The sequence below is a fragment of the Diadema antillarum genome, unplaced genomic scaffold (assembly GCF_040938485.1).
Source record: "Diadema antillarum isolate AM-2024a unplaced genomic scaffold, OU_Dant_1.0 scf00000224, whole genome shotgun sequence".
In the NCBI taxonomy this organism is placed as follows: domain Eukaryota; kingdom Metazoa; phylum Echinodermata; class Echinoidea; order Diadematoida; family Diadematidae; genus Diadema; species Diadema antillarum.
This window is the reverse complement of record NW_027271113.1, coordinates 172441-188432: the sequence shown is the minus strand read 5'-3', so window position 1 is coordinate 188432 and position 15992 is coordinate 172441. Positions and strand designations below refer to the sequence as shown.

At 38.4% G+C, this 15992-nt stretch overlaps 1 protein-coding gene across 1 annotated transcript in view; it reads left to right on the top strand.

The window, feature by feature from the left end:
• LOC139724625 (galanin receptor 2a-like) overlaps positions 1-14086 on the top strand; it is a 53903-nt gene extending 39817 nt beyond the window's left edge. The window contains exon 2 of the mRNA XM_071635757.1: positions 12991-14086. Within this exon, the coding sequence (XP_071491858.1) occupies positions 13025-14086 (1062 nt within the window). The 5' untranslated portion in view covers positions 12991-13024. The remainder of the gene's footprint in view (positions 1-12990) is intronic.
• The last annotated feature ends 1906 nt before the right edge of the window (positions 14087-15992 follow it).

Below are 15992 nucleotides of genomic sequence, written 5' to 3'. Positions count from 1 at the left end.
CTTTTCAGGACCACAATCACATTCAAGAAAGAATACATGGCGTATGGTGAAACCATCTAAACGATTTACCGCCCGGGAAACCCGCAAACAATATGCTGCAATAGACTTGTCAACATAATGTTATCTTATTTAGATTCACTTAAGATCAAAAATTGATCTTGCCTGTACCCGTTACAGCAGACTCAGCACTCATAACGGGGAAAAACACTGTGCATGCTTGAATCTTGACACAGTACTGTTTTGTCATAATGACAAAAGAAATCTCACTAGTTTTGCGGTTTGCTTTTGAACCTAAAACGGGATAAATCAGTTCAGTCTCACAATCGTAATTCGGTCACCCATCCTTCAAACAAAATGAAGTGTTGTTATTTTTTAATTCATTTAGATTGTTGTTCTTTACTACTAATGCGTCCATTTGCGTATAAATTTGAATCGGTACTGTGATCGCGATGCCATATTAAGAAGTTTAATGCCGCGATTTTGTGTGAACGGCTCAGTAAAGTCACAGCTCACTATCGACAACCCAAAGTCAAACTGGGAGGACGGAATACTTTGCTGAAAATAGAAACATCATTCGGCACCCCGTGATTTCTTCGTTAGACCTCGCATTTACGTCGCATTACGATGCAGGAGTAATGAACACGACAGCACTGACAGAATATCGTGACGAGTAATAGGCGATGTGATGAAGGCAGAATGGTGAAGAGATTGTAAGCAAGAAGTCCTGGAGCACAGGGTGATATTGCAGCTTGTAAAATGTCATTGCGTATCACAAGATGGGCGTTAGAATCTCTACGATCTGATTGGTCAATTTTCATGCATCGATTTTTACTGATCAACACTGAGCCATGGCGTCTGGTAAAATCCGAACGCATGCCTCATGCCTTGTATAGAGTTGTAGGGAAAATGTTGAATTTCATATATTTACGGGTCCATTTTATAAAGACGAATGATGCACAGGCCTATTTCATGGAGAGGTGAGAATTGGTACGATGCTCAAGTTTAACTTTGGTAACAGTCTAAAAGCAACTCGCTGCGCTCGTAGGTTTAAACAGTTCCAAAAGTTAAAAGGATGGTATGATATAGTATTGGTTGAGGTGAAAATTCAGCTTTTAACTTTTTGGGAGATACTTACAATACACTTTATGAGAAAAAAAAAACATATTAGAAAGCACACAATCCTAAGAGGAGTTCAAAGTTTATTTGATGAAAATCGGGCTTGAAATGGCTGAGATGTCAAAAAACAAAGTAAAACAAAGCGAACCTTATGAAAGGTGGGTCCCACCCTTTATTAGAATTGCTTTGTTTGTAGACATCTCAGCCATTTCAAAATCAATTTTCATCAAGTAATCTTTGAATCCCTCTTAGAATTATAATTATGCTCTTTCATATTTCATGAGAAGTTCGTCATAATCTCCCCCCCCCCCAAATCATCATCAAATAATGATGGAAACCTCAAACCCCATCACAACCGAAACTGTATCATCCCTTTAATCTGGCGCATCCAATTCTCACCGATCCACTCTGTCCTGTGCATCATTTCTATATCATCCTTTGTCACTTACATCAAGATCTTTCGCTTGAGTTCAGCCGCTGGTCTCTGTGTGAGGATGTGAGCTGATGTTGAAGAACAGTAGAATCATCTTACTGCCATTCGGTCCTATGACATTTCCGGATTCGCAGAGAAGGAAGTTACCTTGCTATAGAGTATACCAAAGCAAGTGTGATGTCTTACTATTTCATCGCCATGGAAACTGGTTCCAAACAACTTCACCTGGCCCGAGTATTGTATTATATGAACTCTGCTAACCGTTATTGCACTAGTTACAACTTTTAACCTAGGCCCTATATCATTTTTGAAAAAAGACCGTGCTTCATCATTTCAGTGCTCTGTTGTTAGCTCTTTGTCAATGTTTTAGTATTATATCTAGACAAAATTACAAAAGTCATTCAGTTAATGATACCATTGCTGGCATAGTAATCTTTTGATGTAAGTCTTTTATGGGCACGTCCATAAACCCGACGGAACCCAAGTCGAATGATTTTACAACTAGTTTATCCGCTCCGCAGAGAAGAAAAAAAGAAATTTGATTCACTGTAACATGTCATCCTCCGGAAACAAATAGAGAACATATTTTCAACCTCTCCTGGCTCAGACATAGTCATGAGAGTTTACAGACGAAATAATTCAACGCAATGCCGCTTGGTATACCGACAGCGTAAAATATCCGAACAGCCGAAATAAGTCATGAAATCATCACAGTCCTGCTGGGCGCCAACAGCGTAAAATGTTGAATGATGCATGTTACTTTACTAATTGCGCCCATGTTCAGCATGTTCAGAAAAAAAGGGAAACGCATTCGTTACAATTTGATTTTGTTCATGAACATTTTATATTGCATTTCACAAACGGATATATCCATCCTTTCAGAATGGTTAAGTACACGAGGAAGAGATATAGGTATAAAAATAATCACGAATACGACCCTGCCGTGCACTTTTCAAGAACGCAAGTACAACACATGGGAAGAGATTTTCGAAAGAAAATGAAAAAACGCGTTTTCAACCCCTTCTTCTTTTCTTCTCTTATTTTTTGTATTAACTCACAAATGATTCAACTTTATATCTTTTAAATGATAATGATCCATATACTTGTGTAATAACAACGCAAAGTCTGCAATAGAAATTTTATTATTAAAAGTATAATACAAAATTATGCTTTGATTTTAGTGCATGCGGTTATAACGAGGAACCGGGTGTAGCGAAGTGATATCGGCGATTCCAAAGACCTCGGCATAGCGGAGATTCATTACATCCTTTAAATGTCAGTCATTCTCCGTATTTACGTTCGAAATTTCAATAAAATTGTTCCCTTTATGTCATTTATAATAATTATGCGAAAGCGGGATTTAATAAATGTGACTCGAATTATATGTTGAATGTCTGAAGGTCAGGGTCTGGGATTCAGCCCCATGATAAATCTGAAATTTAAACATTTTGAATGTTTCGGCTTTCCCGCCTTTGTGATTTAAGAACTTCCTTAATACAATTCGTGATATTTCATAATTTCAAAGAGTAACATCTTGTCATCCCGATTATTCATGATGAGAGCATGACAAATTCGATTGCTAAAAACCACGACGTGGACATCTGACATTTATGTGTGTTACAACATGATAATAAATCATGCTGATGGCTGATGTTTAATCTCAGCGAGGGTACTAACTAATGACTGCTCCGTCTGCTACCCTCTGCGGATGGGGTTCCGTATCGGTATATCATGGGTTAACATTCCAGTGGCTGTTCAAAACAAAACAATAGAACTGTGAGGCGTGACAAATAGTACTATCACGTGGATGTTCACGTACGGCTCAATGACCCTGTAGCGAACATGCACCAATCAATATTTGAAGCTATCTCGGATGCTGGCAAGTTTGGCAGCTGAACAAACCCAAGGCGGTCGTGGTCAAGAAGGGGTGTTCATCGTTTTGTTAAGGGCTCTAATGTCGGCAGCTGTCGATCATTAACCTGAAGCTGAGAGTGCGATGCTCATTCCAGTGAGTGTCTCGCCGATTTCCCCCTATTGCGCCCGCGAGTTCACTGTGTAACCGTCGAGAGATGCTCAAGTGATGTATCTGATGAGTCTCGCCATTGGCTGTATACAGTATTCCCATTCACAAATGATTTATTTCATTGGTTACAGAACACGATATGCACACAGATTTTTCCCTTTTATACCTGCCGTGACAGGAAGACCGTAATAATAATGTGATATTATCGGACGACAGTATGAATTTATGATTAATTACGTCCACTTACCCTTGATGTTGAAAAATGCAGGCGGCTATTTACGAGATATCGCAAGATAGTACAGAGACCAATACCGTCTGCAACAACAACAGATATTCATATTAAACAAAAAAGAATAATGCATACGATACGTCAAAGGTATCTATATAGACAAAAAAGAAGAATGTATACGATGCATTGACAAGGAGGTAAAAGCGGTGGGCAATGGTATAGATTTCAACAGTTATTTTATTGTCCAAGGTTTTGGTCAGTTTAGTGGACCATCATAAAGGCTGCATTTACAAGGAAGAGAAAATGACTCCTTTACAACACATGATGGTGCCTGTTATGTCCTCATAAAGTATTCCTTTGAAGGGCATAATGCTTGTCAGAAATATTAGTAGTATTATTATGCATTAAACCACTATCTTCTTTGCTCGCAAGGAACAATGTCCAAGTGCTGCTTAATTGACAGTGTGAATACTATTCAATTGACAGTGTGAATACTATTCAATTGACAGTGTGAATACTATTCCGCTCTTTTCTCTACTTTCACATCTTGATCCTCGCGCACTGTAAATACTTTATTTCAAATCGGTAAAATTGTTCCACTTTTAACGCAATACGAGTATGATGGACACTCCTAATTCAATTCAATTTAATTCAATCAAAACTTTATCTTCACATTTTTTCAACAGCATGTATAAAAGATATATAGATTTTACCTGCCTTTAGTGGAATGATACACAAGTAGCGAACAATAACAATATCTCATGTTCATGTCTATATCTGTAGTCAGACATAGACAATTCTTCAAAATCAATTTCTTCAAAAGGGTCAAGTAATATGCTCCCTTCCCCTCCACGCTCTTATCAGTCTTCCACCCTTGCCTACCCCGTACCTGAACATGAAAGTCAATGGCAAGGATTCAGGAAACGCATTCACTGAAAACTAATTCGCTCAGGGTCAGTACGTCTCCACAAGCCCTTGAAACTATCAAAACAAATTTGATTTTAAGAATGCAATATGTATCGTGTCAAATTGCGACCTTCCAGCTACATAAGCAGCCCAATGAAATATACAGTGGCGTCACTGAGATAGTAATAAAAAACAAAGTACCAGTCAACGCTGGAGCAAAAATGTTGACAGGAAAGGGATGCACTGTTGCCATTGGCAACGACGGAAACGGTTTGCCCGCCGCTTGCTTCTCGGTGCCGTGGAGTACCAGCGCTTACTATCATCCGTGACTTAACATTTGAAAGTTTAGAGATGAATAGCGCATCCTTAAAGTATCATCTCACTCCCCATGTTCTTGAACCTTAGTGGATCTTGTATGTCAATAAACGAAGTTTTTATGAAAAAGTTTACTTTATTATCCAGCCTGACAGCCATGGGAAATAGTAATCTTTTTTTCATTTTTTTTTCAATTTCAATTTTATTTTCGTATTTCTCGATGGAAAATACATGATATATAACAAAATATAATAATACAGAATATTAAATGGGTTAGTCAAATACCGGTTAGTGATTAGCTAAACAGAGTCACGTGATGGAGATACATTCGTTATGTTCGCCCATGGGCGAACATTCTTGGTAATGTTCTCCCATGGGAAAACATTCACGTAACAAAGACAGAAGGCCTATAGGACCGCGCGCACACGTGAATTTGGCTCTGCGCGAGCGAGCGATCGAGTGCGTTGTGCTGCATGCTGGTGGTTGCAAAGATCGGTTGAATCTCTACGATCTTTGGCGGTTGACGTTGACGTATTTGACTAACCCATATAATATAACAGATGATGATTTTTTTTTTTTGCCGGGAACATGTACCAAACCTTCCACCCTCAGGGTTTGAAATGCTATTTCGGGAGGCTATATGTCCCTCGACTTCGTTTCGGGACTTATAACCTCCCTCAATAGCATTTCAAACCCTTCGGGTGGAACATTCGGTATGTTCCCTCCCCCGCCAGTCATCATCTATATAATGTCCAGCTTGGATATATACATAAATAAATAGGAATACAAACATAATACATAGCGGTCGATGTATCATTTTCAATCAAAGTAAAGGATGCAAAGAGAAATACGATGGAACCTACTAAAAAGCAAAGCTTGTTGAGTGTAGGTCCCAACAAAAGCCTAGTGTGGGGAACAGGATGAGGAGCCCGGGCATAATAAAGACCGAAAGTAAGGGTAAACCAGGGAGGTGGAAGAAAGAGAGAATGACTAGTGATACTCGGGGGTACAAACAATTCTTCTCACATATATTTATGTGTGTGATAAAATGAGAACAAGTAACCACATGCTGCATACTATAGCAGTTGCTCTAATAGCAATAGTAATCTATTATGGTGTCTCTCTTTATTACATCCCCTCTATAAACCCCATAATATTTCATGAAGATCAAAATGTCTTTGATTTACGTTCTTAAGGACTGCTTTTAAAGCATAATACGCTTGGAACAATATTCGCGTCGGTTGTGATGCATTTTTTTTCTAACTTTGTTTTTACGGGACTGTAGGGGTGGGGGTACTTTGGAAATCTCCCATGAGGTTGGCTTTGAATACACACCGTTTTCACTATAAAGATATTGTAGAACGATTTCTCGTCTATCAACTCCATAACATTTCTTAAAAGCGAAAGCGTCCTTGCCATACGGTCGGAACAACTTTTTAGAAGCATGTACGCTTGGAAAAACAAAATTCACGTTGGTATGTATACTGCATGGTTGTTTTCTATATTCCCCATGAAGATGTGGTAATTTTGGGCACCTCCCAAAGGGATGTCTTTGAATGTGCACTCTTTTAGCTATATTGATTATTGTAGAACAATGTCTCTCCTATCATCTTCATGTCATTTCAAGGGGAAAAAAGTGTCCTTGCTGTAAGACCGGATCAATCTTTTAAAGGCGTGTATGCTGAGAACAGCTTCATTTGATTTTGTTTGATACCATGTTTTGTAAAGGGGAAGGTGAAGGTAGAGGGAAATTTGTGCGCCTCCCAAGGGGTTGTCTTTGGATGTTCGCACTTTTCACTATATAGATATTGTAGAGAAATATCTTTTCTATCAGATCAATTACATTTCATGAGAATCAAACTTTCTTTGCTCAGCGACCGGAACAGCTTTTTGAAGGCATACCAGAAATGTAATATAACCTTATTCCGGTTATATATAGTGCAAATTGCCGTGGGAGTGTGGCAACTTTGGACAATTCCCAAACGTTTTGCCTTTTAATATGCCCTCTTTACAACATCATAATTGTAGAACCGTCCCTCCTCTATCATTTCCATGACTCATCATGAAAGTAAAACTGTCTTTGCTGTAAAGGCCTTAACGACCTTTTAAACGAACATAAGCTTTCGGAAATAGAACAACTACATTTGCGTTGGTTACTTGTTGGTATAATACCTGTTTGTAAATGACCTTGAGGTAGGGATGACATTCAGCACCTCCCAAAGGGTTGCATTGAATGTACAATCTTTTCGCTACCTATGTATTGTAATGTCTCCTCTACAAAAACTAACAGTGTCTTTGCTATGTGACCGAAACGACCTTTTAGAGGCACTTGTAGTTGTACCCATGGAACCTGTATTCGCTTTAGTTATGCTGCATATTCTGTTTATTGCCTCGGGGTACGAAGACAAGTAAATTTTGGGTACTTCCCCTTTGAATATGCACTCTTTTTACTGCATAGATATTGTAGAACAATATATCTTCTATCAATTTGATTAAATTTCATGGAAATGAAAGTGTCTACTCCATACTGCCGGAACGATTTTTTTCAAGGCGTGTCCCCATGGAACATTATGATTATGTATTCACGTGATACAGTGTTTATGCTGCGTATTTTTGATATTGACGTGGGAGTGGAATAAGTTAGTGCACTTCCCAAGGGTTTGCCTGTAATCGTACACCCTTTTCAATATGTACGTGGGTATAGGCCACCTACTGTATAACTCTCCTCTTCTATCATTTCCATGACTTTTCGTTAAAATAGAATTATTTTTGTTGTACATTTGGGACAACTATTTAATTCAACTTTATTTTTCATTTCCATTAAATGAACTGGGAAAATTATATACAACGCATTAACAGAACATATTTGTAATAATTTCAAAAAACATAACAAAATATATATGATTACGAGTAACAACATAAATTCATTTTTAAGGTATATACATAATGCATATTACAAGGATGGAAATGGAAATGGAAATGGAGGGTCTCACTAAAAAGCAGAACTTGCAAAATATGGGACCCTCAGAAAATACATAAGAGATAAGAGAATGAATAATGAATTAATGAAGCTACAAACAGATATATGAAACAAAAATCAAAGAAACCAAGGTCAACTGACATGAAATCAAATTAGGAAGGAAAGAGATTTAAAGTCATGTAAGTTTGGGACAACTGTATTTGCTTTGGTGAAATGCATGTTTTGTAAGGGGCCACGAGGGCATAGGGTTGAATTTGGGCACCTCCAAATGGGCTGCCTTTGAATTTGCATTCTAATGACTAAATAGATATGTAGAGCAATGCTTCCTCTATCAATTTAATTAATTCTCACTAGAATCATTGAACAGTTGAATGTGTCTTTGATGTGCGACTGGGATTACTTTTCAAGTTTCTGCCATGGGAGTGGGGTAACCTTAGGCACTACTCATGGTTGCCTTTCGCATGCTGCCTTTCCACTGCATAGATATTGTAGAGCATTTCATCATGACATTTCTTAGATTGCCTTGGGAGTGGGGGTAACCTTTAAATTTACTGGGCTGCTTGGAAGGTTCACCCTTTTCACTTTATCTCTCTTTTTTTTTTCACATGAGATTACATGAATACAAAATTGGCCTTGCTGTACAACCGGAACGACTATCTAACATGCCTAAAATCATGTAAGCTGTAGAACAGCTGCTGTATTTGTGTTGGTAAAATGCAGGACCATGAGGGTGGGAGTATAACTTTGGGCACCTCTAACAGGGGCGGATCCAGGAATTCCGTAAAGTGGAGCGCTTTTACACAATTTAAGGGGGGCGCACGCACCCTCCCCCCATTGTTTCTTTTTTATTTCTTTTGTTTTAACAAAAAATATAGAGGGGGCTCGTGCCCGGTGCGCCCGCTCTGAATCCGCCACTGTCCAAGAAGTTGGCTTTGGATGTACACCTCTGTTCACTGAATAGATACTGTAAAGCAATGGTTCCGCTTTCAGTTAACTTATATTTCAGGAAAATAAAAGTTTCTTCGCTATGCGGCCAGATTTTTAAAACTTTTTTAAAGCCATTTATCAATGTTTTCGCAATAATCCTGCATATCAATGTGCACCATTTTCACTATATAGACTTGCATCATGACATTTCATGAATAAAAAAAGTGTCCTTTCAAAACGAAAAAAAAGAAAGAAAGAGAAGAATCCTAGAAATTAGGTTTCGAATGGTCAAGTTGATTATGTGCATATTTGGATACTTAACGTTATATTCATGAATTGATATAAAATGTTTAGCAACTCAGATATTTTCATCCATAACATGGTGCATTTCCTTCTATATTTATAAAGACTCTATATGTATTTATTCAGCATTAACTGATTTTACAGGTTTATCAGAAAATCTCTCAAATTGCTCTTTCTGCGGTTATTCAGCAGCCATTCTGTTATAAGCAAATTAGATAGTCAGAATCAATGAATTTTGCTTAGGAACCGCATTTTGCGTATTCAGTATGCTCAAATTACACTGAATTAGGTAAAAAGAGACTGATTCCCATGTTTTACTTTAAAAAAAAAGAAGAAAAAAATGCCGCAGGGACCCTATAGAGAGCCATTTTCTTGGAACCCCACAAGCATATATCTTGGTATAACAGGTCACGTACAAATAATGATGACATTACCCAATGACACAATGGCATGATGAAGGTACATTGTACAACTATACTCCAACAAATGTGAAGGCCTTAACCCTCCAACCGTCTGCATGCTTTTCTGCTTTTCGCACCAAACATTTTCCTTTCGATTGTTATCAATATTAATTTGTAATTATCGACTTCTGAATACTTCAGTACACATCTCATATACCGCCGCTATGCCAATATATTTGTCTTGATCTTGCTGCCACTATTGATATTTTATGATATTCTGCTCTAGTAATTGACAACCTATACATTTTAACAACATCATTCTACAACATGACCTGATAAAGGTGGGTGGGACAGCCAAAAATTTCATGACAGCCTTAACTTCACAGAAATGTCATTAATCTTATGCAACCCTAAAACTGATTAGTTTCTTTTTCTTGCTGTTATTTGAAAAGAAACTGGAAAATATCTTTGATCTTAACTATAATTTGCTGAAATCAACACTCGCGTAGCTAATGTGGAACGATTTCTCTGACAAGCAGAACAGTTTTAATGTACTGACATTTGCATGCTATGTGATATACAGATAAACGACTTGCATACCTTGCCTTTCAATCCGACCATTCTTCTATACAGAAGGAAATGATAAAAAAAATAGATATTCGCAGTCGTTCTGCATGGATTTAATCACATCAATTTAATCAACAGTGATCTCACATTTTGACAACGCGGAGACTTGCAATTTATGTGACGACAACAAAGGGGAAAGTGATACACTTAAATTGTTTCCGTCGCAATGTCTTCCTTGGACATGTTGAGCATACTTCTGAAAGCTTCGTCCAGTTTTCGTGAGAAGAATGAGACCAACAAATGCGATAAAGGCTTAGATATTCCCCCACGTGTGATATTCCTTCCAGCTCCCCAATTCTATATCATGATTACCATGTAAGGTAAGGAAGGGAAATGGAATGAAAACCTCGCTGATTCTGCCGATGTTCCACTTATTGGATTTTTCATTCCCTCGAGTTAGCTTGAATAACCGGGACGCATTTTCTTTTTCCAAATAGCTGCCACATTGCTGTTGTTGTTTTTTTCTTTAGTCGATCGAGACACTCAAGGTAAAACAAAACACGGTTCGCTAAAGGGCTCAACACCAACAATTATTCTCGAACCCTCGAGCGCTGGCGATGGGTGTGTATAGCGGGAACGGGATTTAACTTGTCGTTGCCTCGTAGAAACAAAAAAAAAGAAGGGTCTACAAATACTTCAGAGAAAATCAAGCAGGTTCAAACCATGCAGCATTAGTTGGCTGAGATGGCATTGGAGATCTGAACGTTCAGGTCTTGAGGCTGAAAACGTCTTCGGAGAGTATTTCTTGCTAAAGGAAAACTAGTTGATTGACCTGTGGAGTAGACGCAACAAGCTCGAGAGATTTTAAGCCTCACTGAAAAATTGAATAGAAAAATATCAGTCGTTGGAAAGCCAATAAATACCTGAAAATCCTGTCCCGTGGCCTTTTTTTTTTTTAAACGGCTTTCCCATCGTGCCAAAACCGTTTGCCCTCAATAGATCCTTAATATTTGAAACCATAATTTATTGCACCTGTCTTCGAGAAATGTGTTGCAAAGGAAATAAAATCTATAGATGTAATTATTGTTATATTTATTACATACGTTTGACTATCAAAAGTGCTTATGACAGTACAGCGCATCGAGACTATTATGTAACGTAAGTAAAATGCATTATATATATATATATATATATATATATATATATATGCGTGTGTGTGGGTATGTTTATATATATATATATATATGTATATGCGTGTGTGTGGGTATGTTTATATATATATATGTATATATAGATAGATAGATAGATAGATAGATAGATAGATAGATTGATTGATAGATATACATATACATATCATTGTATAGTGAAAAAAAATAGACTTGAAGCTGACGTTGCTCTCGATCTTGTTCTCACTTTTGATAGAGCTTTCGGCCTGTCATCAGGCCTTCATCAGGAGCTAATATACCAACAGAACACACATTATAATAAATGTCCAAATGGCATAATGTGACATGATATATATGTTGTGTAACATAATAACCTTCTGAAGTATTACCTTTATATACACAAATCAATCATTAATTACTTCAACACAAAATTGCAATCTAACATCATCTCATCGACAGACCATGTATAAAAAATGAAGACATAAATTCAATTCCTGTATCAAATTTCTGAAATACAACAATGATACTTTGTTATCATTTTAAGAAAAATGATTTCAAACAAATACATATAATCATACATAAAAACATATCAATTACTTAATTTTGTCTTTTACACATGTGAAAAAAAAAATCGTCACGAGCGTTGCCACGGATGAGAATTTTATGAACCATTTGGCAGTAATTGTTAGGAGTCGCGGAAACAGGCCATGTGTATGATATCATCCCACATTTAGCGGAGTATGTAGGTCGTGTTTAGAATATTGCCATTGATTTGTCCTGATCATATTGAACACATATGGCTCGCTGTCTGCGTCAGCTCTGACCACACACGCTTTTGTCACACATGGCACCCTGTATATGGCGTGGAGAAGAAACCGATTTCTTTGGAGCGGTAATAGTTCATGTGTTTATTTGTATCATGCACCAGATTTGCTGGCTATCTTGAACTTGGCACCGACTGATACTTGCCAGTCCCCAAGGCCCCCCCCCCCCCCCCAAAAAAAAAAAAACAACAACAACAACAACAACAACAACAACAAAACAACAACAACAACAACACAACAACTCAAAAACAAAATTCAAAGCACGATCGTTTTAAGTACTTGTAGAACGTACGAGGACATGGCTGAATTTACCACGAGGAGGGCATGCCGGTAAACACCTTTCACGGAGAGGGATATCTCTTACATGATCACATGAATGAACTTCATGGCCAGTTTTCATGGAGTCCATTGCTATTGCATGCAAGAACTAGCACCTCAAAGATATCGATTACACGACAAAGATGCGTTTCTCGAGATACCAGGAGTATTGCGTAATCCACAGGAGTCGTTTTCCCGGAGAGGTAGACACAATAATATGTAACATTAACGTTGATTCAGAACGTCAAAACATTGGTGCGGTTTAATTTTAAACTAACTTTTTCAATTCAGTCAATCGAGACGGATCACCATTTCGAAGCAAGTGGCATTATTTTCAACCGTATTTCTCATAGCGTCATATTTGCATAATATTAAAGATACTGGTATAGCATGTGGGATATTGCAGCTCAATTATTTTTCCGAAGTGGTAACATTATCATACTGAGAGTCTATAACCACGCTTTTTTTGTTTCCATCTACAGTGCCGATGAGTTGTGAGAGAGTGAGATTTTCATCATGGAAAACGTGACGAATGACAGCCTTCACTACGCAGACAACGATGCCGACGTCGACTGGGTGGTGGCACCGTTAGAGTGGACCTGGAGGACGATCATCCAGCTCATCCTCGCTATCCTTGGCGTGCTTGGCAATCTACTCGTCATCTGCGTCTACGTGAATCGGAAACGAATGAAGAGCTGCACCAACGTCTTTATCGTCGGCCTCGCCGTGGCCGACCTCATAACTTCCATCCACCAGTTCCCCTACCCGGTGGCGACGACGGTGCCGAATACCATCGGCGGAGAGCTGTACTGCAGGATTATCTTTTCCTGGTTCACGATGTGGTCGTCGATCATCGCCTCGGTGTTCACGCTGACGCTAATTGCCTGCGAGCGCTACGTCGCCGTCGTCTACGCCGTCCACTACAGGTCGATATTCTCAAACAAACGATCGCGATATCTATTGATGTCGTGCTGGGTCGGGGCGATAGTGATAAACACACAAAGCCTTTACATATCATTTCCCGAGCCAGAGGGACACGAGTGCGTCGTGCAATACCCAACTATTGCTTTCCAGAGGTTCATTGGTTTGAGCTTCTTCCTGGTGGAATTCATCCTACCAATGGCGATCATGCTTTTCACTCAAGTGCGCACGATAAGGACATTGCGGAGGCAAGCCGGGTCACTCTCGTCGGACCGTAAAGAAGCCAACCGCCCCGCACTCTCCCTGCTACAAGCGCGCAGGCGTGTCATCGAGATGTTTTTTATCGTGATCATCACGTTCATCATTTGCTGGCTACCGGACCAGATTCTCTACTTTTGCTACATGATGGGAATCCTGCCGGCGTCTTTCCTCAACAGCCCACTGTACCAGGCCCTCGTTGTCCTTGCCTTTGCTAACTCGTGCATTAACCCCTTCATCTATGCGGCCAGAAATTCCCATTTCCGGCACGCCCTGCGCGATCTCATCTTACGCGGGAAGAGGAACAGAGTTCATAGTGTGGACGTGAACACAATTGACGTCCAAGGCAATGAGTTTCCCCCGGATACGCTGGCCGGACAAGGAGGCGCCAGTGGCTGACTGCAAAATTTAAATACTTTGGCTGAGCGAGTTGCATCCAACATGTCGTAGGAAACACAATAAACTCACTTCATGATCCTTGTGCTACTTTATGTCTGGATAGTCACGGCACCTGATCATACACTTTCGTTAATTAATGCACATTGAAAATTATGCATGTACATGAAACCATTTAAAAGACACTAAGTGTCACATAAACACAGCTGAACAACATTAATCTTTACCGAAACATCGCGAAATATCATTCTACTTCTCACTTTGCTTTGTAAACTGCAGCACATGTACACACTGTCAAGTTACAGTTACCACGTTACTGTAAGAATAAAGCACACTGAACTGAGAAACGGCCTCTATTGAGACAAAAGTAGGATAGAGAAAAGGGAAAGAGGGGAGTGTTTGATATTATTATTACTACAGTGTATTATCTCTTATTTACACCATAACTTTAGTTCAGAAAAGTGAATGGATGGGGGGGGGATGTCTTCTTTGCCTTTTGCTCTATGCTCTTATGTAATAATGTTAATGTTTCGTCAACTCTACAATTTGATTAGTTTCCGCATTGGTGTTACTGGAAACAGAGGATAATGAACCGTATTGTGTTGTTTTATTAATCCATTTCACTGAAGGCTTATTCTAGTCACTTTAGAGGTAGTGCCTAGTGTTTACGATTGGGAGCAGTGATTTAAAAACGTTTCAAGTTTATCACATTTAATACGTATGTGTAAGTCAGTTTTATCAAAAAACATCCTACCGTATAAAAAACTTCGCAATAAAGCTCAAGATATTATGAGATTTCATTATTTTTTCTCCCTAAATCATAACTTCAGACGGGTTATTCTACAACTGTATTATAACTGTCGTTCACATTTTGAATATCTAACACTTAACATTGATTATATGTGACATTTTCACACTGGTTGTTTCTATCCCTAACTTACATTTCATATCTATATTTTGAAGCACTAAAGATGGGTTTTTGTTTCATCTGCAAAACAATGATAAAAATGCCTTTAATGCTTTCATTTCTCTTGCTCTTGTCGCGTGTAAATTGCATTATTTCGTGCTCGAAAACAGGTGAAATAATAAATAGATATATTTTTAAGGAAATCAAAGTTTGGCCTTTTGAAACAATGCAAAGTTAGATTAAAGGGGATGGCTAGTAACCAATCAATGGGAATCAGTGGGAATGCTGAGGGATGATTGTCTTAATCCTTGTGGGATTCATTTAAGAGTACATTATGTATCTACTGTTGTGTGAAAATTATTTGCTTCAGAACGGTCTCATATTCAAGTAATGTGCAGATTAATGCCCCGTCACTGACCAGGCACGCTAACCTGGAAACATTAAACTGCACATTACTTGAATATCAGACCATTCTGAAGCAAATAATTTTCACACAACAATAGATATATTTATTGGAACGATCATCCTCCAGCATTCCCACTGATTCCAACTGATCAGTTACTAGCCATCCCCTTTAAACAATAAACACAGACAATAACAATTTTGCACGTATGTTCGTGTGTGTGTGTGTATATATATGTGTGTCATTATCACAAAAGCCTTATAAATTCACTGAAGAAAGTAACCATGATGGGAGGAACAAAATAGGAGAGAATCGGATAAAACAATGTGACTACTTGATGACCACAGGTTTGAGAAAATCTGCTTTATAATGAAGATAATCATAATCAATAGTGCTGTAGATCATGCCTTTTAGACACCACAGGAAAATTACAAACCTCATGCTGACATGATTAATTAAACTTAAAAAATCAAGAGCATCCAAACATCCTCAGACTTCAACTTTCAGATAGACGGTATATTAATCTCTTTCAAACTCTGACTTTTTCCTTTTTCTCTCTCTCCAGCTAACTAAATACATATCCTATGAAATATGTATGG